Here is a 21,128-nt window from a genome sequence, read left to right on the forward strand (position 1 = left end):
AACGGGCAGATTTAATTTCGAAGAATCGCAAGCGGCAATGGGCAGGTGAATTCTGCTAACCACGCCGCCGAGCAAACTCGAGACATCGAACGCAAGCGACAACGGCGGGCTGCGGGCATACCGTCAGTGACGTCGTTATGTCCGTCGCAGCCGAACGTGTAGGCTCATAGTTGAGAAATACTTTAATGAACCCTCGGGATTAACCCAGTGATAAACTACGGGGCCGCACGTTTCAGCTTCGCTGGTTAACCATCTTCACGGAGTGGAAGGGCCGACGAATTTTTGTAATTTTTCTTTCCCGGGGTGAAAAATTAGATACAGTAGGGATGTCCCAATGCAGTGATTTACTATGAAACCTTCCTTTTGTATTTCATATTTTCACAACTCTAACCGTTATATGAAGTAACAAAAATTGTTAAAAGAAATTTAACGTTTGTAGCGCATCGTGGGAGAAATGCCGGTGAGTATAAATGCCCTTGTATCCGCGGCTTTCGATCACTCTATAACGGTTTTATACTGGGCACTATTTCGCAGTAAAGAGGCGGACTTTCGACACCACTTCATTCTATGTAATAATATTTCGTGTCGGAGGTATGAGTTGTTGCCGACTTTTGCGATGCCGTCAGCGGTGAAACAGCGCCTCGGCCTGAAATACCGGACAGGCAAGGATCATACACAGCCTGCTCGGCCGACTCTGTGGCAGCCAAAGTCAGAATCTGAAGCCGAATTCACGAAGATTATCGTTCTTAAATACTCTTTGCCGTTACCCTGGCCGCCTTCACTTATATGTTCAGCATTAGGATTGGCCGGAACTTTCGCATACGAACAATTCTATCGCAAGAGCCTTTTAGAGCGCAGCTCTTAGGCGCCCGTTCCTGCGGCGAGCGGCGGCGTAACCGAGCGAACGAGCACAGCGAAAGATAAAAGCGAACGCGGATCGCAGCGGGGGAGGAAAAACGCGAGGAGGAAAGTGGAGAGGAGGGTGCAGCGGAACCATGAGGCGGAAAGTGGGGGAGGGTATGGCGAAAGCGTGAGAAGAAAATCGTAGTGTGGCGTCGATGGCTAGGAGATGGCGCCAGAGTGATGCGCTTCGTCTGGTAGATTTGTCGGTGTCGGCTGCTGTGAATCGTACCCACGCGTCACCCACGCGCTGGCTCTCGTGATCTCCAGATTAGCGAGGCAGTCGCGCCACACTTCGCTCCGTTTGCAACGTGCCGCACGAGACAGATTGTCCGAACCAGCCAATATGTCGCGAAATGAAAACATGTATACAGCTGCGCTCAAATTTCGCATTACGTGATATCGTAATCGTCGGTGAACTTTTGTGTGTGTGTGTGTGTGTGTGTGTGTGTGTGTGTGTGTGTGTGTGTGTGTGTGTGTGTGTGTGTGTGTGTGTGTGTGTGTGTGTGTGTGTGTGTGTGTGTGTGTGTGTGTGTGTGTGTGTGTGTGTGTGTGTGTGTGTGTGTGTGTGCGCGTGTGTTAAAAAAATTATGGGGCATTACGTGCCAAAACTAGTTCTGATTATGAGGCACGCCGTAGTGGGGGACTCCGGAAATTTGGACCACCTGGGGTTCTTTAACGTGCACCTAAATCTAAGTACACGGGTGTTTTCGCAGTGTGTGTGTGTGTGTGTGTGTGTGTGTGTGTGTGTGTGTGTGTGTGTGTGTGTGTGTGTGTGTGTGTGTGTGTGTGTGTGTGTGTGTGTGTGTGTGTGTGTGTGTGTGTGTGTGTGTGTGATAGAGAGAGCGAATATGGGCCCTGTTCCAGGCTGCACCGTACCAGTGGTAGAGCTGCAGGTGGCTCTTGCGCGTGCGCAGTTGGTGCCTCTCGGTATGCTGTTATGACTTAGCGTCAGCACGCGATACCGTAAGCTGCATCCATTAACAGCCGATTGTTTTCTCGGTGTAGGCGAGTCTGATCATCTTTGCCAAGCACTTGTTACGTTCTAAATTGTAGGCTTAAATCTATATGGCGCACATGTGTAAATTATCAATGTGGTATGCCGCTTTTCGCGGGCTATTACGCTCCTTTCACTGATCGCAACACAAAGTTCATCGATCCTTGCGGCGCGTTCGCACGCATCATAGCGTCGTCTTTTTATTCTCGATGAGGCGTCGTAGTGGTTCCACCTTATTGTGAAATGTATTATGGACGTAAAAACGCATTGCGGCTCCAGAGAGATAGTAATAGCTTACGCAATGCAGGCAGGTTAACTAGGCATTGTTATGGTTGTGTTTCCCTTCCTTTTTAAGAAGAAGGAGGCTATAGAAAGACAAAAGAAAAAGGCACCAATAGCATGAAGCGTGCTCACAATGCACGGGTAGCACGCAGCGTTTCTCGAAGTCTCATGCAGGCTCGTAGACGTCAGGAACTGGAGCAGCGTGGGTATAGAACTCTGCGCGAAGGCGGAGTTGCTGTGGTAGTGGTGTCGCAGGACCTTTTCGTCTGTACGCCTGCCAAGCACATTGCGCAGCACTTGTCCATCCACACTGTAGTGTGAAGAGGCACCGAGGTGGTGTGTTAATGCATCGTCACAGTTAATGGATGCCAAGAAACTCACCAGTAGGTCGATCTTCAGATATATCAAGTTGCGAAAGAGCTGCGCCGCTTCAGCAATTGTGCGCAACGTGCCTGGACTTTGTGTAGTATTGAAGTGCAGTAGTGAAACGAACGCCAACTTTGTTTCTGATGATTTGCACAAGGACGTGTGGTCTTAGGCGCCTGGGAGGCCGCTTTGTAAAGCCACGCTCGGCGCTTCCATGTTTAGCTGCGCTATACGAACCACAACGAAACTTCCGCGGATATATAGGCAGCAAATGCTTGCGGGTTGTCCCCTCTAGTCAAGTTGTTCGTAACACCTGCGAACGACTTTCGCCTGCGAGTTGCGTGGCTGTCTGTATAGCAGCGCGTGTCATCGGTGTGCGGTGGTAGGTTCAACGCGCTGTAGTCAGGACTGGGGCGCCGTTGAGTTTCGCTAGGACAGAGGCGTCCAGTCTTGGGGGAGCGTCGTCGTCGCGAGCCGAGTTTCATTTTTTTGCTTCTTCTTCCGATGCCTTTTTTCTTTTTCCTCCCCTCGCGCAACCGCCGGAGGGGAGGTGAACCGGCACGAAGAAGACGACGAAGATGAAGCAAAAATAAAAAAAGAGAGAAAGAAAAAGGAAGCCCGAGAAAGCCGAGCCTGGGGAGACCGAGAAGGGTGTGTTGTGTACGCAGGGGCGTAAAAAAAGGAAGAACTGAATAGTATGGTCGGGGGTGCAGGAGACAGTCGCGCGAGGAAGGCTCCCCGGCAGACGGACTCGGTGGCGTCCGCGAGTCAGCGTGCGCGGAGGTGCCTGCCGCGCGGGACAAGGGAGAGACGGGCCACCGTCTGCCGCCGGAGGAGCACAGGTTGTGGCGTTCGGAGAAGGCGCCCGTTGTGCACCACTCCCTTCTTCGACGGCCCTCCCCCCTCCTTGCCCCCACCGAACATATGCGTGCGGAGGGAGGGAGGAAGGCGCGGGGAGGTTGGGTTGTGACCTTGAAACTGAAATATCGTGCACCACCTCCCCACTGCGGTGGTGCCGGTGCGCGCAGGAGCCGAGACGGAGCCACCCGCGCCCCTGGAGCGGCGCCGCGTCTATATACGCGCGCGTCGGAGGCAGCCGGGTCGTCGCGCTGTGTCATTAGGAAGCGCGCCGGTGGGCTTCCCCACTGGGCGCCCCGTAGTAGTACGTGCGTGCCCTGTCTGCGGTGTGCGTGCGAGAAAAAGGGCTGCACGCTTTGTACGCGGCACGCGTGGGTGCCTGCCTGCCCTCCTGTCGCGGGCGATCGGTGGCGGGACGCCGCCACGATGTCCATCGTTCCTCCCGCGACATCGCCTGCCGGCGCCTGCGGGCTCCCCGTTGAGCGTGCACCGTGAGCGAAAAGTGCAGGGGGCAACCGCACGACTTGTTTACCGTGTTCGTGATGCCTGTCGGAGGAAGATGACGCGATAGCCGCTGTCCATCGAGTGCTGCTTACCGTAGCAGTGATTCTCGCGCCGCGGCGCCCCCCGTTCCGCAGCAGCAGCAGTCTGGCCCGTGGCGATAGTGCGGCGTCCTCTCCGTGCGTGCGCGTGTCACCGCCGTACGGCCGGGGGCAGGCCTCCGAGCCGCACGCGAGGAGAGCGGGGCTGGTGCCGCGGGCGACAGCAGCAGCCGGCGGAGAGGGCGATGCGCGTGTACGCGCAGCGTGGGAACGGGCGCCCCTGCGCCCTGCCACGTCTAATAACTCTTTATCGCTATCGTAAATTTGAGCAGGGAAGGGGGTCACGCGGGGGGTCACGGAGGTCATCGCCGACCCCTTTGTTGTGAGGCGGGCACCGGGTCACCTTAATCGGCCTCCGGGTGGGCTTATTTATGGGGCGAGGAGGAGCCTGCACTGTGGTGTTATACCTGCTTCTCCCAGCGGCGGCCAGGCCCGCATAAAACGCAGGAAGCGCGTGCAGATGACGAGCGTCGTCGTGTACCTTGTGCGCGAGTGTGTTTGCTTTCCCAGAAGCGTTTCTCTTTCCTCTTCCGCCGTCCTTATGGCGTACGTTGTCCGCCCATTACTGAAGAGACAACTACTCTCGTTTCGTAATGATTTCATTAATTATATTTATTGATAACAACCTTCTGGCTTATTTACATCTGTACAAGTAAAAACGGGCAACACTTACTCTCGTTTTCTTTCTGTCTCCGTGGAGAAGGAAAGCCTATCTACAGAAAAAGGAAGAAAAAAAAATGACGCGCGAGTTGGTGCCGGCCTTTGTGGCTGAGGCGGCGTAAGTCCCACCGGAACGTTGCATGCGGTTGATCCCGACGCGGTAGCTAGCGGTCCTGTACTTGCTGTACGCACACCCATTCACACGTTCACGCACACATCACACAACGGCAAAATTCCCCTGCTGTCGAACTGTCGCCGCTGCAAGCGCGAGACAAGATGCGTTCAGCACCGACGCGCACGTGCACACTGGCAGAGCGCATGGATTCGTGCTTGTTTATGAATCCAACGTTTCGAGTTCGATCACGAGCTGTTTTCTGTGGTCCGTACTTGCAAAAGTCCCCTGCAACACCGGTCCACGCTTTTTGCATGCAGCACCAGTAAGGCCTGAGAGAGTCGCACCGGTGGCCTTTTTCGTAGAACGCTCCGAGAGCCCTGTTTCGTGCGTGCCTCCATTGCTGTATACCAGTGTCGGTGCCAGGGCAGGTCTCTCGGTCAGCGACATTGCATTTCGTCGGCGTCGTCGCCACAGTTCAGGTCCTCACTAGTACACACTACGAACACCCTGCTTCGTCCGAAACTGTCGCCGACGTTCCGCTGCTCCTCTGCTCGACCCGTATGCACAGCCGACGACATTCCACCTTAGTCTCCAATTGTCTGTGCCGATTACTAGTTGTGCTATACCGAATAATGCCAATGATCTCTTTCAACCAGCTTCTGTGGTCATTTTGTGTACACTTGCGGCAACATCTGCTGCAGGCCGATGACTCTCTCGGGACGTTCCTCTTCGGAGGCGGAGAAGTTCGCAAATTGTCACAGGTGAAAGTAATTTATGTTCGTCGTTATACCACGATGCGAACAGCACGGCCAGCCCGCACTCCCGCTAGATCTGGCATCATCTTATGCGCTGTATCGCGGACGCTGCCAATGTTGCTCGGCTCGAAGGTTGCGGTGTCCTGTTTCGGCCATGAGTCGACTTCCGCGTTGGCAGGCAAAGCGTTCCCGCTGTTTCTCGGAGGGAAGACGTGCCACGCCCAGGCCTTCGGCCATCTGAGTCAGTGTGGCGCCGATGGGACGTTCATGTGCCAGGCGACCCACCGCGACGAATGACTTCGGAGGCCCCCTTCCTTCCTTGGTCGACCCTCCCTGCCAAGCCTACGGCTCACTGTGTGCGCCGCTCGCACTTCTCTCCCGCTAATTTACGCTTGCCTTCTTCGGACGAGAATTGCTACCAGACGGAGGCTGCAACTTGCTTCGGCAAGCCTCGGGGCAGAGAGGCCCCGGCTCCTTTCTGCTTCGTGCGCGAAATGAGGAGCACTGACTTCTTCTGGGCCGCTGCTTTCCAGCATTCGCGGATGCGCTGGCTGTGGGCGTTAGTCATCGCTGCACGATCGGGGCACTTTCCTTCTTTTCTTTCTTTTATTTTCTTCTTGTGATTCGTCACCGGTTCTGCGGTTTCGCTTGCACATCTCCCTTCGTTACATGGCGATCCAATAGTCTTCTCTTGGCTATGTCTACTGTGCTTCGTGATGCACCCTGGTCTTTTTTTATTCCTCGGCTGGCTCGTGTATGCCTTTTGGAGCTTTTGGAGAAGCTTTTGGTGTGCTCACTCTGAGTGCATTTCCACTGGCAAATTCCGATAGGCAAAGTGCTGCTTTCTTTTGATCGTTCATTTCACTCCTTTGTTGAGCGTTTCGTATTGGACCGAACGTATTGGGCCACGAGGATCAGTGCGTTGTCGTTGTTGCTCTTGAACGGCGTCGGTTTCGTGTCGTAGCGAGCTTGTTTAAGCCGGGTCACCGGGACGAGAAAAGGTTCGGAAGACCGGCGTCCGTTGCTAAACACGATTCTCGAAGATCTGTCCCGGCGGCCGTACAAGCACCGTGCACGGCATGTCCACGGTACTCCCGTAGAGGTCTTTCATCAGTGGCAGCGGTAGACCGTCGTGCCGCCTCGACACACGGGTGAAAGCTCTTCTGCAACCTGTGGGGGCGCCGGGGTCTTGCGCCCCGCTACATCGCGATCAGTGGTCGGGCGCGGTGCAGTAGGCCGAGTACGTCCGGACCCGGTCGTACCGGGGTCCAGGCACGGCCTCCGTGTGCTTGCCGGGGCAGTGCCATCCCCGGGGACATTGGCAGAGCGTGCTGGCGTTGACCTCCTCCACGTCGGGCCTCTTGCGCACCGTGAACAGGCGGCAAGGCTCCTTCCGCTGGCAGCGCAGCCTCTGCGGTAGATGGGAAAAACGCTTGCTTACATATGGTTGCACCGCACAACGAGAGCGCTGTTGACACTTTGTGTGCCTCGACTGCACGCTCAATAGCGCCGCTTGCTAGGCGCCTGTGTGTGATGAAGTGCTAGTGCGTTACAGACATGTATCGACGTCACGCATACATTGCACGCGTACATTAGCTGACTGTGCTGCTATTCCCTCTTACTTTCCTGCGCAAACGTACGCGAAGAAGCGTGCCAGAGACCCAGTTTATCCAGCCGGTCTCGCCTTTCTCTTGCTTTTTTTCCCCCTCTGTCATCCTCGTGGAAACGATATCAGAGTCATCCTCGCGGATACGATATCAGGTGCTCATTCAATTGAAATCGGGCATTTAAAGTGAAGTTTATTGCTCCAGCTTGTCCTCCTTTCGCGGAACTATCAGGGGATACTCGCGATGTCGCGTGAATCACTCGCTCTCCCGAAGAAAAGTTGCGTTAACATCCCCTGTTTCGTTTTCGCGCTCACGCTCAAGTTTGTTTCCTTATACGCTCGTTGCCAAGTTAACCCCTTCGGTGTTTTTTCTGTACTTCACAATTCGCCTTTGGTTACTCACTGCTGTGACATCTATATGTTGTTGCGCAAGGAAATATCTGGTCCGGTGCAACTCGAGGCTGGCGTCGAGCTCTACCGGACCTATACAAATCTATGCATTTATTTGCGGCTATTCAAGGCGTGAACAGGCGTATCCGCGGGATCGAATCCCGGCCGCGGAGGCCGCATTTAGGTGGAGGCGAAATGCAAAAACGCCCGTGCGCTTGCGTTGTAGCGCACGTTTAAGAACCCCAGGTGGTCAAAATTAATGCGGAGCCCTCCACTACGGCGTGCCTCATAATCAGAACTGGTTTTGGCACGTAAAACCCCCATTAAGAAGAAAAAGCTCTTGTTTTTATTGTTATTATTAGTTTGCTGGTCACCAGCGTAGGCAGATGGCCGTCGCTGAGTTACGAGTATGCGTAGATGATGCAAAAGTTTAAAACTGCGCTTCGCGAAGCGCCCTGTCGGCTAGCGCACGTCACGTATGTTGCTGGGTATATACTTACGCTGAGTGGTGAGCAGGCAAAGGCGTAGCGTAGCACGGATGGCGTCGCCAGTGGGTTGGACCCTTTCAGCTGCGGCTGCCGGTGCTTGAAGATGTAGGCCACCGAGCCACGTGGGCACAGACAGTGCACCGTCTGCTGCATTGTGCCGTTCGACGGAGACGCCTGCGGGGAGGGCGAGGACGGCGGTTAACTCTCCATTGAGCACTCCAAAAGCTACGTTTACATGAAGCTATAGTTACATGAACTCGATAAAGTCGCGTCGAGTCGGCTTGTCAGGCCGAGCGAGCGTCGAGGCGAGTTTGACTCGCCAAACCCTCTTGGAAAATATATGTAAACGCAGCCGTGTCGGGCTGGGTGGACTCGACTTCTGACTCGACCGCCGAGACGCGTCGAATTCGTGTAAACCGAGCTTATGGTGTACTGAAATCGCATCGTCCTTGCAGAACATAAGTATAGGCTGAGCAACCGACGAGGATCGACAACTGACAAAGCATTCATTGTGTCTTTGCGCTGCTCCCAGGAGGAACCGCAATATGGCAAGAAAGAGGCAGTCTCTTCATGTCGTCAGTCACAGTGTCACTTAAAGCCCTGCATGGACACGTGGACGCCTTCTGAGGATGGTGTGTCGGGACTCTGCCGTCAGGCGCCCACGCGAATTTTGTGGCCATTCAGTGCTTTCCAGAAGCACTGCGTTGTGAGGCCTCGGCTTCCTTCTTAAGGACAAATGCTGATTTTTACGTCGCTGCGATAATTATATGTAGCGAGCGACGCCTTAGGCTTTAACGTCTGTCTTTCTGCTCACAAATAATCCGTGCCCGCTGGTTATCCTTGATACACCTCGCGCGTCGCTTAAAAGGCCGCCGGGTGATCGACATTTGACCCCAGGCATAAATGAAAGGCGCTTCCGGCTGGTGAAGTCAATATTCTTCTTGCGGGACAACTATAGCCGCGGCCGCTCTGCAAATTTAAGCTGTGAGCGAAGCGCCGTCCTGCAAATCGTGCGCGTGTTCTGGTTGGAAGGAAAACGCGCGGCGGTTGCGTATTAAGACTTAGAGATTGACTCCAACCAAATTAGGAAATTTACTAGCCCGACGTTTCGGAACCAATTCGGCTCCTTCTTGGTTCGAATTGGTTCCGAAACGTCGGGCTAGTAAATTTCCTTATTTGGTTGGAGTCAATCTCTAAGTCTTAATCAATTTTCCCGACCAGACAGGTAATTCTGTCGAAATGTTTAGTTTCAAGGCGGTTGCGTATGTATATGTATGTGCACACATACCTGCACGGTCCAGGCGGCGTCCCTGAAGTACCGGCAACGGGGCAGGTCGTCCACGGGCTCGCACAGCTTGAGCAGGCGCCACTTGTCGCGCACCGTGTGGCCGTCGTGGGCGTCGAGGCTGCGCGGGCAGCTCTGGCCTCCCGGGCAGCGGCACTGGCGCTCCACCCACGGGGTGCCGTACGTGTCCACGCGGTTGCACACGGCGCGCGGACCGCACTCTGGAAGCTCCGACTCCGAGCTCTGCGAGGAAACAACAAAGCGCGCCATTGAGCACCGTCCTGCGCAGGAAAGCCGAATGCACCAACTGTTGCCGCGGCGGACGCAGCGCTGTATAGTATAGAGGCAGGGGCAGGTCAGGGTTCACGCAAAGATTGTGGTTCATATATAAGGACCGACTTGTCATCGGCCTACCGGCTTTGCTGATAATTATGTTCGTGCTCGCGATTGGCCGTGGCCTGTTTGTACGGTTTCATTTGTCAATACACTGGGCGGGCTCTGGTTTTCGAGAAAATAGATGCAAGGTGTGATATGGGCAGTTCACGTCTATCGCTGCATGCAGAAGAGAAATGACACGGAGGTCGCTGCAGACGTAGGTAAGCAGACTAACCACGTGAGACTTGGATTTCGTTTTCTTTCCTAAAGAGACAACAAAGGCGGCCGGTGGGCCGTGGCTAAAATTATGCATTGCGTTTGTTTTGGGGTTACCAACTATATGAAATGCACTTGTGACCTCACCATCCATCTAATGGTACGGACCTGTATGTGTCGCATACTGTTCAACGTCGTTAAGTAAAGCGTCATCAAGTGAAACTCCAATACGGTTCAATCTATGTGCAAGGCGAAGGGAGGGGGGGGGGGGGGGGGGGAGCACACCGGGGTGGAAGTGGTATATAGCCTTGAATGGAGCATCCTGTGTATGGAGACGTCGCTGCAGCAAGATGGGTCGGGCGGGCTATAATAGTATGTGCGCCTGTTTCGCATCCAAGCCTTGGCTTGCGCGCAAATTTATCAAGTGACGTGGCCGTACACTCTAGGGCTCCCGCTATCACCGCGCGATGATGCGCAGCACGCAGGGTTCGAGGAATCGGGAAGAGAAGGCGTCGGCTGTCGGTGGCCAACAAGCCGCCCACGCTGACGGCGGACTTATTTTCGGTGCCCGGCAAAGTTTCTGGGAAGCTCTCTTGACCGACCTCGGCCAATCGTGGGCGTTACGTATAGCAGAAGCAGCGATTCGAGAAAGGAGCTTCTCTAAGGAAAGCGCTCGGCATCTTGCCCCCCCCCCCCCCCCCCCCTTCACCCTCCCTTCCACCGGCTCGCGGAGACCTGGCGCGTGGGCATCGTGCGTAAACAGCCTCGCTCTCAGCTTTCCCCGTTTTTCGATAGACCGTATACGGAGCGTGCCTGCGCCATTTTTTTATTTCCGTTTTTATCGACCTTCTCCGTGACCCGAAGCGTGCGACCTTTTGGATCCTCTATGGCTACTTTCTCTTCGTGGTCGGGTGTATAGCCGAGAGTAGAAGCAGAGGAGCTTGAAACAGATAGCTCGTACTGACTGAAAAAAAAAAAAATAATAACAGCGCACAAGCACTGGTCGAGATTCGAAATTGGGTCTGCCGAACGTCCCACAGCGCACTTGCGCAGTCCCAAGCAGTTCGTGAATTCTACTTGTCGAAGTTGCCGCCCTTGTCGTTGGCTGCATATACTGTATACATGAGAGGGCGCGCTTGTTCGTTCGGTCGATTCGGTTCGAGATCGCGATTTTCTGGCTGATGGGGTGTGAATCGGTGCTGGCCATCCACAATAAAATAAAGAAGCGGTCTTTATCGAGTCGACGTAAGGTGCGCAAGCTCCCGCAAGCGGAACAACGAAAACTTGCCTCTGGCCACAACTCGTTCTCGTGGAAAGTCCGGCTCCCTATCGACCAATCGTCAGGGGGGGGGGGGGGGGGGGGGGATAAGCAGCCAATTGTCTGACGGCATGATGACGTGCTGTCTCCACTCTGTCGGTAATTAATACGGAATGTTATATACGGATTGTGGCGCTTTGCCGAGAGGACTCGGGAGCCCTGTTCTGCGAATGTCTGGCCCTTCCTGCAGAAAACAAACGATTCCGCGCTCATTTAGTATTCCGTGCGCGCGGTACACACACACACACACACACCACGCAGAGCATCGTCGGGCCCCTTTCATTTCCCGCTGCGCTCAGCTCAGTGCAGTGCAGTCGGGCTGCTCGAATCTGCATCGAATCGCTTCCGCTTGCGCTTCCGCACCAGTCCCCGAGAGAAGTTTTGACGCCAGGAAAACGCGGCAGCAGCTGGGCGGTGCGCGGCATGCGAACGCGGCGGCGGCGGGTCCGCCATGGCCGCAGCCGTCGTCGTCGTCGTGGGCGAACAACACCTCTCCGGCGCGGTCCGGAACGCACAGCGGCACCGTCGCCGCAAGCGCGCAGGCGGTGCCAACTGGGTCAGCCTGCTCGCACACCGCCGTCCCACGGCCGTTTTCTTTTCCCCACTCATGTGTGTGTGTGTGTGTGTCCCCGGAACGCTGTGTGGTGCGCGGCCGCGGTATGCGGGGTGAGCGTCCTCTCGGCAATGGCAAACCCGTTTATTAGCGCAGTGGCCACGCGCCCCAACGCGTGGGCGGTGTTTCTCCGCTCTCGCTGCCTCGAACTGCCGATCGCCGCTGCCCGCCGCTTGGCCGGCATGCAGTGCGCGTGGTTCCGAGAACGAATGGCACAACTGTGGTTGCGCCGTGCGCACACACACAACGCGGACAGGTGGGACGTTGGTCGCGGACGAGCCCCGTCCGCGGTTCATCTTCTTCTTCTCCCGCGGCCCGCACAGATTCCTTTAGAGGACGTGGGCTGCCCACGTCTTCGCGATGCGAGGGCAAGAGCAGCGGGAGCCACCCTCAGGAAATGCACACCCCGATGGTTTCTTCTGGCTCCCCCTCTCTCCACGTCCCGTGCCGATCACGTTCGTGCACACTCTTGACTGAGGAGCGGGGCCAGTTCGCATCTTTCCCGGCCAGCCCGGTCCTAGGGGAGGAGGAAGAGCATCGTCGCCCCCCCTCTGGCGCTTCCTTCGGTGAGAACGAAGGACGTCATGCACGCAACGCTGCGGACGCCGTGCGTAAGATCGCGCGCTTTATGGAGATGATCATCGAGCGAGCAGAAAAACGAGAGAAAAAGAAAGAGGGGTGACGGCGTGGGGCGCTCTCTAGTTGCACGAAAGAGCCCGGAGGCAGGTGATCGGGTGGGGAGAGGAGTCCGATGGTCCGCGGGCGTCCGGAGAACAGGCCGCGCCAGCGCCTGCCGATGATACTCATCGCGCGCCGATGGGACGGGCGCGGGCTGCCGGCGTTCCCGCGTGCCAGTCAGCGGATGCCTGGGCCGAGAAGGCATGATTGATACCAGCGCACCGAGTGGCGCCCTACCTCTTGTCTTCTTCTTCTTCTTCCAGCGCGCTTCACTTTCTCCGGGGCCACTTGTTCGTTGGGGCGCAGCTCACGGGCAACAATGGGGGATTGGCTCCACCGCGGCTGGCGCATTCATTTTCCCGAGGGTGCAATCAAGGAGACCCTTTATTCCGCGCTCGCCTAGTGGGCGCCTACATGCGCGCACCCCCCCACCCCTCTCTAGGCTCGCTGAAAGACGAGCGTCGGTCCTCCTGCAACGACCACGCGCGTACATACGTGAACGCATAACCGAGGGGGCACTTAAATACGCGCGCCCGTGCCGTCCGTTGGTGTGCGTGTGTATGTACACACGTCCGGCGCACACTCGCTCACGCACACACACACAAACAAGCGTCCTGGGGCAACGACGCTGCGGCAGGCGGTGCTGGGTGGTGGTGGATGCAGGCGAGAATGAACGCGAGAGTGCGTTGCGTGTCGTGTATACATGCGCGCATAAGAAACGAGAAAGAGAAAAAAAAGAAAAAAAGAAGGAAAGAGCGAAAGAAAGTTTGGATTCCACGGAGGGGGGAGTGAAGGAAACAGAAACCAGCTCGGGGGGTGAATGGCGGCGGCCGGCCGCCTCCTTTCTCGGCGCACGTCGTCGTACGCGCACTAGCGCTGCTCACGAAGGCTCTACGCTACGCACGCCGCCGCCACCGCCGCCACGGCACTCACGCTTCTCGGCCCTGTACGCACGCCCCTTCTCGTAGAATGGAGAGGAAGCCGAGGGGGAGAAAAAAGAAAAAAAAAGATGCAAAGAGCCGTGGAAGCAGCAGAGGCACGGGAACCGGTTTTCAAGACGGCCCGCGGGCTGCTGCTGCTCCTGCCGGCGAGGAAGGCAGTAGTAAGTGCGGTCCCGCGCCCAGGGCGTCGTCGTCATTTTCGTCGTCGTCCTCGGAATCTTGGCTTCCAATGCAGGCTCAATCCCCCCCTCCCGCCCCCCTTCTCCACTTCATCGCTGCCCGATCGCCAGCCCGAGGGCTTCCTCGCGCGCTCGGCCATTCAAGTCGCGAGGGGCAAGGATGCAGCGTAGAGCTGATCTCGAACACACACTGCTTCTCGTGACTTCTCCGGGTTGACGACCACTACTATACCGACACACGGGGATCGTGTTCGGCTCCGCCCGAGGCATTTCCGAGTGTCGTTGCAGAAGCGAATGGGCCACTAAAATTAAAAACGAACGCGGTAGGGAAACGCGTTGTCACTTTGCATGCGCCACGCGTTCTAGTTCGGTTACTGCAGCAAAACCTTTTTCCTGAGCGCATGAGAAATCTGCACGCCAAACGCTTGGCCAGCGAGTTCAGTGTTGGCGACCTTTACGACAATTTGACTCGGAGTAGTAGCAGTTTCGCTCCGGAAATTACTTCTCCCCGAACCTGTGTGTCGCTAATTTCGGGTGAAAGACAAGACCTCGTTGAGGGACAGCATAGCGCCTGCTCTACCACTTGCCATGCGTGTTAGCGGTCAAGGCAGATACGCTTGCTGTCGACTTCTGATAACTGTGAGTGCGCTGTGCTCGCAGTACATCAAACTTGAGCTTTTACGAAGCTGGCACGGTGTCAAGGCATCGCCACGACGACCGTACACTCGTTCGGGCGCCAAGAGATGGAGAGAATAAATTTTGTTATAATAGCAGCCCTTAATCCGGAGCTTTTCCTTTGAAGTTACGGACGAGCTGAGCAATGGTCTGGAGACGGTGAGAGATGTCAAGAGCAGCGTTATTGAACGCCCTGGAAGGATTTCTCTACCAGCTGCCGCAGAAAGCGTAAACCAAGCGAGCACGACACGGTACAGCGCGTGCGCTGCTGGGCGCTCCCGCCAAAAACCGTTCCGCAGGGCCACTCCCTGCGCTGGTCTTCAGGTCCTTTTATATATCGCGTGCCACGCCGGTGAGCACCGGGCCACGCCCCCATCGACACCCCCCTACGCCTCCTTGTGCGATTTGACTGATTTCAATGAGTGACCGTGTGTGGTCCGTCCGTGCTGGCACGGAGCTCTCCTAGCGTACTTGCGATCCGTAAGACTCCTGCAAAACTGCAGCCCGTTTCATCACAAGGCGACGTGGGATATCATTGCTTGTCTACGGTGAATTAGCGCTTCCGAAAAGCATTTGCGAACCTCTGAACCTGGAAAAGAACGTAGCTTCGTCTCTCATCAACGTCCTGTCGAAAACTGTAACGGAACTTAGATTGCTGCTGTCAAGAACTTCCTGGCAATATTCTTTCCTGTTTTTTGACCAGAAGCCTCAACACACTTTTGCAAAGGGCTTGTACCAGCGAGGAGGGACAATAGAAAGAATACTCAGCAGCTAAGGTCTCTCCCTGCTGCTTGCCATGGTACATTTATACGCAAACCCTTCTTTCTTTCTATTTCTTCATCCTCCGTTTTCACCCTCTGCATCTGCAGTAGCCAGGTACTCAAGCTTCTTCACCTCTTATTGCAATGTTTCTCTCATCCTTTCCTTCGAGCCGTACACCCGCGTAGCGCTTGTGGACTTTGTCTTCGATTTTCTTGATCACTGGAGATGGGTATTTTTGCTTGCTTGTGTTTGATTCGGGAGCGTTTTATAGTGGCCATAGGTCTTCCGCCAACATCCTTCGCCCGAATGCGCGACGCTCATAGTCCACATCTTTGCGTGACAGCTTAGCGTTTTTATGTGACTTTAAGGCCATTACACGTTTGAATCGTCGTGCCCCTCTAGCTTGGTGCGCACGAATTACCTCTATACGATGTCCGGGAAATGCGTATTTGGCGTGTAGCTTACGCGTTCACCTGAAGTATGCTAGGCGACACCACAAGCGACGTTGACAGACCTGTTGACAGACCATTGCTTTTGTAACGACAGCCGGTCTGAACCAGGCGGCGATGTTGTGCTTTGAGATATTTGCATGCTTTCGCAGTAGAAAATAAGCGTCGTCAGGAGCCAGCGATGTGGAAGAGAGCGCCTGAGGCAAGTTCCGCGCGCTTCCGCGATGAATGCTCCTCTGGCATTGTCCTGTATATATTGTCGGCCTGTGAGAATTAACCGCTGGAACGGCTCGATGGGGCTCATGCTGAGCGCAATGTTCGATTGGAGGCCGCGTTCTAATTAACAGAGGCGGAACTTCAACTAAAGCGCACGTGCACTTACAGATTTTCGGCGTACGATAACGAACATGCACCACGATACTATAGTCGAAATTAACCCGGAACCACCTTCTGTGGCGTTTCTCGTGCATAGATCGACTGTAGATTCAAGCGACTACCTGATCATCCAGCCACTCAATCCGTCGCATATCTGTGGTTGTTTCTGTGCTGAATTCTGTTCATTTATTTTATTATTTTTTTATGGATTCAACTATAGTCTTACGTCGTTGCCGCTGCAGTGCCTGCTCTCGTCCCACCCGTAAGTGATCCTTATGTACTTGTGATTGCTGATCCTATATTATCCTGAATCATGAAGTGTGTGTGGATACGGCGATCTGATATGCACTTATGCACTATGCCATGCGAGCAGTCCTTGTGCTGCGACTGTTGATGTAGTTGGGAAAAGTATCTGATCCGATAAGCGGCTGGTCGCTTTCAGAACGTTATATATAGCTACCGCCAACGAACTGACCAAATTCGTGTGCCTTTGTAGCCATGCTTTAGGAATGTGTAGTCTGTTCTCGGAAGGTTTTGCCTGCTGCGACCGTGGACACATAAGGCATGGGAACTCGCGGCTACGCCTGGCGGCACCTCGCTTCTTTTTGCGGCTAACTTTCGCAATATTGTCTAGTACGTAGGCGTTGTCTCTCTCATTATCGATGAATGCGCATTCATGAAGCTTGCGCTCGACGATATGTTACAATAACAACTAGGATGCAAATGCGAAGTGTCATTCATTTATTTTGTAGAACATCCTACATGGAAATGTTTAAGGGAACTTGTGCTTGACCAAACGAACCAGTTTCGAGTCTTCAACTTCGGGTTCTTTTTTTTTTTTTCCTTTCATGTACACATTAACGGCAATTTGAGGCTGTCTCTGGTATGGTGATCACGAAGAGCCACAGAAAAACGCGGAACTCTGACGCAGAGACACCGTACCAGATCCTGGTGAACGAGTGCCCTGCATTTCTTCCTGTCAGTATGCATGCGGTTTGTGCCGTATATTCCCTCCGCCGATTATAGAGAGTTCGTCACTACTAGACAACATGTATTGCCGTCACCGAACGTAAGTCGTGCTTAGAGACGTTGGGGAGCCGCAGTGCTAGCGGAAACTTGATGTGATGCGTATACTCTTGGCAAATGTATGACAACTTTTACTGCGTTGCGCCCTGCCGATCTCCTTGCCATATTGTTTTGACTGTGACATTTTAGTACCACCCCAAAAAAAGGTTTTGTCATAGCTTCAGCTACAGTCCCACGTCGCATAGGGGTTCCACAGCATCGCTTCGATGAAACACATTACGAGCCCTTTCACGTGGCCCCTGCTATAGTCTTGACTAGAATGGCGCGGGAATAAGGCAGCTGGACTTTGTGTCCTCACGCCGTTGCTGCTTTTAAGATCACGCATTCTATTATACTACAACTGAGGATGTATAGTAAGCCTGCCCGAGGCACTGGGATTTAGTAGTAGTAAGGAAAGCCTAACGAATCTGCCTTGGAGAATAGTAAAAGACCACAGGAGTATCGGTGGTCCAAAATCAGGGAACATAAGGAGTAGATTTTAGAGCTGGGGATTTCTTTCAGTGTTCAATGATTTGTTAACACGAACCGTGGGTCCTAAAAACTGAAAGTAAGCGCCGAAGAAGCGTAAATGTGACGAGCTTGGTGGCAATCTACCACCACCCCATTTCAAGGAGAACGCTAATAATATCCATCCATCTATCCATGCCAGCTCTTGCGGCACGGTTGCACGTTTTCTCTGAGGGAGCGGGCTTCGTTTGCAAAACGTCGCCAGAGAGTATACTAGGGCCACAGCAGACAACAAAATTACCACAATGCTCGGTGTTGGGGCTGTCAATGAGCCTTGTGATTGTCCTGTTGCCCTTATCTGTCACTCGTGTTCTCTGGCGCCGTTTAAGACATATGCCAATCCAGCTAGCTGCACTGTATACGTCTCAGCGCATCACATGCGAACAGTCGCGAAACGGCGGTTCAAGCATCGAAGAAGGCGCGCTGTTGCCAAGGCCTTGTGAGGTGCTTGTACAAAAGCACACCACTACTATAGACCCGCGCTTGCATTGTCGGGTATAGTCCACAAATTATGCCACTTATTACACCCTCTGGCGGCCGCGGCGCCGTAGCGGGCGGGCTCTGAAAACGGGCGCCATTCGGGCTTTCGCAGCCCGTTGGCGCCGTCGAGTGTACGTCGCGCCAAGGTGACGGACCGAAGGCGGCGACGGCTCGGCGCCCGTCGTAACACAGTGGGAAAGGAACGAGAGTGGAACGAGGGGGCTGACATTTTGGAGCTGCGCGAAGACGCCTTCGGAGCGGCACCTGTTGCTTCCGGAGAGGCCCGCCGCCGCCGCCGCGCAGCTACTGCCGCCGCCGGCGAAAGAGGAACGAGCAAGGAAGAAGAGATGCCGGAACGAACGACCTGTGCCAGTGGTGGCAGCAGCAGAAAAGGCCCTCGGTGATTTGTATTCGGTGGCGACCTTACGGCGGCCCGAGGCGCGGCCTGTGAAGGTCGTTTAGGAAGTGTGCTCCCTCTTTCTTCGACCCCCCCCCCCCCCCCTCAATCCCTCTGCGCGGTTCCTTCTTCGGCTTTTGTTTCTTTTTCTGGTCCCCCTTCTTCCGAATATGCGTGCGCGCGTTTACCGGTCGACTTCGCGTCACGTGGATTGACGAAATGTGTGTGTAAAGGCAACGCCGCGAAGAAGCATTGCGTCTACTGGAGAGAAAGTTGCGTCAGGCTGGTGGGCGATGTTATCGGTATACCTGCGCGTTTCATTATTATTATTCTTTATGTTTCTTTTTTCAAGCAGGTCGTTTCGATGCTTCTTGTCGCAGTTGTCGTTTTGTTCTCTGGATTCTGGCGACGACGATAGGTATCGAAACTCGGATTAGCAGATCACTCCGTTGCTAACGCGCTTAACGTTGACGCCTCTCCCCCATGAGAGGAGGCGAAAAGATTCGCAAGGCTCTGCTCATATGTCTGAGAGACGATTCTATAACGTAACGCAGAAGATTTTATCCGCCAACAGTGATGAAAACGCTTGTCACTTTCGCCAGATCACCTTCAGCTTGGGAAGGGCAGGTGCAGGCGACAGAACAAGCCTGGCGCTGCGTTCGCTGCGCGCACCTGAACGCAGAGCGAACGAAACGGTCGCTCACATTACCTCGCGCCGCCTGGCAGGAGTGGTACGATTGGCGAGCGACGCTTCGCGCGGGAAATTGAACTCCGAAATCCGAGCGCGTGTTTGCGAGGAAGCGCGGCACGCCAACGAACAAAACGGCGGCGGTGCGGCGCCGGCCGCACTGGGATCTGACAGCGTGTCCTCTGTACATCTCATCTTGCGGCCGGGTTGTGTCGCGCGAGCGAGCAGCGTTATACCAAGTAGTAAGAAGCAAAAGCGTCGCTGTCAATGCGGAGTACAGAAACCGGAAGGAAGCGCACCCGCCACTACTATACGCCTGCCGAAAACAGCAGCTGCCTGTGTGCGTTTCACGTGACACGCGTGCTCTTCTGTCCTGTCAGCGAACCTGGAACTTGACGATCACGCTTGTGCGAGTGCGCAGCACGCCTTCACCGTTCGATAAAACGCGCCGAGAGAGGCGTAAGTGCAGGAAGCCGTCAGCGGTAGCGACCGCTGCTTGTCAATGAAGTTTCGACGTCGTGGAGGGGCTCCTTCTTTCTTGGCGTCAATCTTATCTCCTCGTCATTGACACACCCGCGCACCTTCTCGAGTGCCGCCACTTCTCAAGGCGTCGGCAAAGCTCTCCCGATTTGTAGCGGCTCTCGTGTGTCAATTCTCTGCGGCGACTCGAGTGACCATGGGAGCCCTGCCGCGTCATGGCCAGTGAAACCTTGCTTTCTCGTCCACAGGGCAAGAAAAACAGGCGTACGAGACTGACGTTCTCAGTTGCCTCGGGAATACGGCAGTGCTCCTATAGCGAGCGGTGTTCTTATCCTCTTGGGAGCGCGCCTCGTATTGACATCGTGTCTGCGCCCTCGAGGTCTGCTAATGTCCCAATATCTATACGTGCTGAATGGTGTGGCGTCTTTGCGAGCCTCTATGAACGCGTGCTGCCCTTGAATAATGTAAGCACGAGTCTCGAGTTGCCTGGAGAGAGGAGTCTGCACCGAGCGATTGAGCTGCATCCTCGAGGATCTATGGCGAAACTTTCGGCGCACTCGGTGTTCCCTTCCTAAGCTCCGACCATGCTCGCAAAATATCTGCGCCGTGCCGCTTCTAGAAAGATCGCGGACGGTGTCGGTTGCGCGATTGCACTGCCGGGGGGCTGCGACACCGCGGGCGGAGGGCCATGCTCGGAGTATGGAGGCGCGGCAGGTGCGCTACTCACCCCGCTCTGGTAGAAGAGTCTCTCGACGCGGGCCCCACTGCTCAGCGCGGGCGGCGCAGCGAGCAGCGCGACCAGCAGGACCAGCGTGGCGGCGGTAGCCGTCGGGGGCCTCGACGAGCCCAGCGCTTCGGCCTGATCCCGGTCCGTCAGCGGCAGCAGTCTCATAGCGGCCGTGGTGGCTCCTCCTGCGACTTCATTGAGCTGCTGCGTGAGTGCCGGGGCCTTGGCATCGACTAGGCCTGCCTGCTTGCTCGCGGCTTCCTTCCCCGCCGTGCCGCGAGGAGGAGGGCGCGGTGGTGGGGTGCGCCTCCTCTCCTCCGGCTCCTTCGCTTGCGTGCGTGTGAGCGCGTTCTTTTTCTTCGAGGAGGAGGAAAAGCTTTTTCGTGAATGGAGCTCGCTTTCTCGCTGCGCTTCTCTTTATTTCTCGTTTTATTTCTCCTGCTTCCTCCCTTCTCCTTCTTCGGGTGATTCGCTCCTCGCCGGGGGCCGCGCTCGCTGTGTGTGTGTTTACAAACACGGCGGCGGAGAGGAAGGAAGGAGCGCCGTTCCACCGCGAGGAGAGGGCGAGAAAGAGCGCTTCGTGACGTCACACTTCGGAGTGGAAAGATGAATGCGGGAGGCGAGGAGAAGGCGAACGACGAGAGAGCTGCGTGGCGCGTATCGTGCGTACTTGCGACCCTGCTCTTCGTCCGCGGACGAAAGTTGCGTCCAAGTCCACGCTAGATGCCCCCCTCCTGTTCTGTTCCCTTCTTTCTTTCTTTCTTCTTTCTTTCTTTCTTCCTTTCTTTCTTCCGTGGCAAGGGAAGGAGGGGCGGCGTCATTCCGATCCTTTCCCGTGATCTGCTTCGGCCGCGGTTGCGTCGTGCTGTCCCTCGGCA

At 55.2% G+C, this 21,128-nt stretch overlaps 2 protein-coding genes across 4 annotated transcripts in view; one reads left to right on the forward strand and one right to left on the reverse strand.

Moving 5' to 3' along the window:
- Positions 1 to 21,128, forward strand: part of LOC119442386 (elongation factor-like GTPase 1) — a 150,554-nt gene that overhangs the window by 86,751 nt on the left and 42,675 nt on the right. The gene's annotated exons all lie outside the window — the stretch shown is intronic.
- On the reverse strand, positions 4,592 to 20,660 carry LOC119442388 (protein giant-lens). The gene is made up of 4 exons (XM_037707250.2): positions 20,251 to 20,660; positions 9,308 to 9,547; positions 8,032 to 8,193; positions 4,592 to 6,946 (listed from the first exon to the last, which is right to left on the reverse strand). Exons 1-4 carry the CDS (start codon positions 20,413 to 20,415, stop codon positions 6,746 to 6,748), a joined length of 768 nt encoding a protein of 255 aa, XP_037563178.1. The 5' UTR covers positions 20,416 to 20,660; the 3' UTR covers positions 4,592 to 6,745.

This window comes from Dermacentor silvarum, chromosome 2 (assembly GCF_013339745.2).
Source record: "Dermacentor silvarum isolate Dsil-2018 chromosome 2, BIME_Dsil_1.4, whole genome shotgun sequence".
NCBI lineage: Eukaryota > Metazoa > Arthropoda > Arachnida > Ixodida > Ixodidae > Dermacentor > Dermacentor silvarum.

Bases quoted from the DNA above. Each gene is read 5' to 3' on its own strand.
- LOC119442388 (XM_037707250.2), bottom strand. From the start codon at position 20,415: ATGAGACTGCTGCCGCTGACGGACCGGGATCAGGCCGAAGCGCTGGGC. The intron at 9,548-20,250 runs GTGAGTAGCGCA...GTTTCCTCGCAG, and splicing joins GACTCTTCTACCAGAGCGGG to AGCTCGGAGTCGGAGCTTCC. The intron at 8,194-9,307 runs GTATGTGTGCAC...CCCTCCCCGCAG, and splicing joins ACGCCGCCTGGACCGTGCAG to GCGTCTCCGTCGAACGGCAC.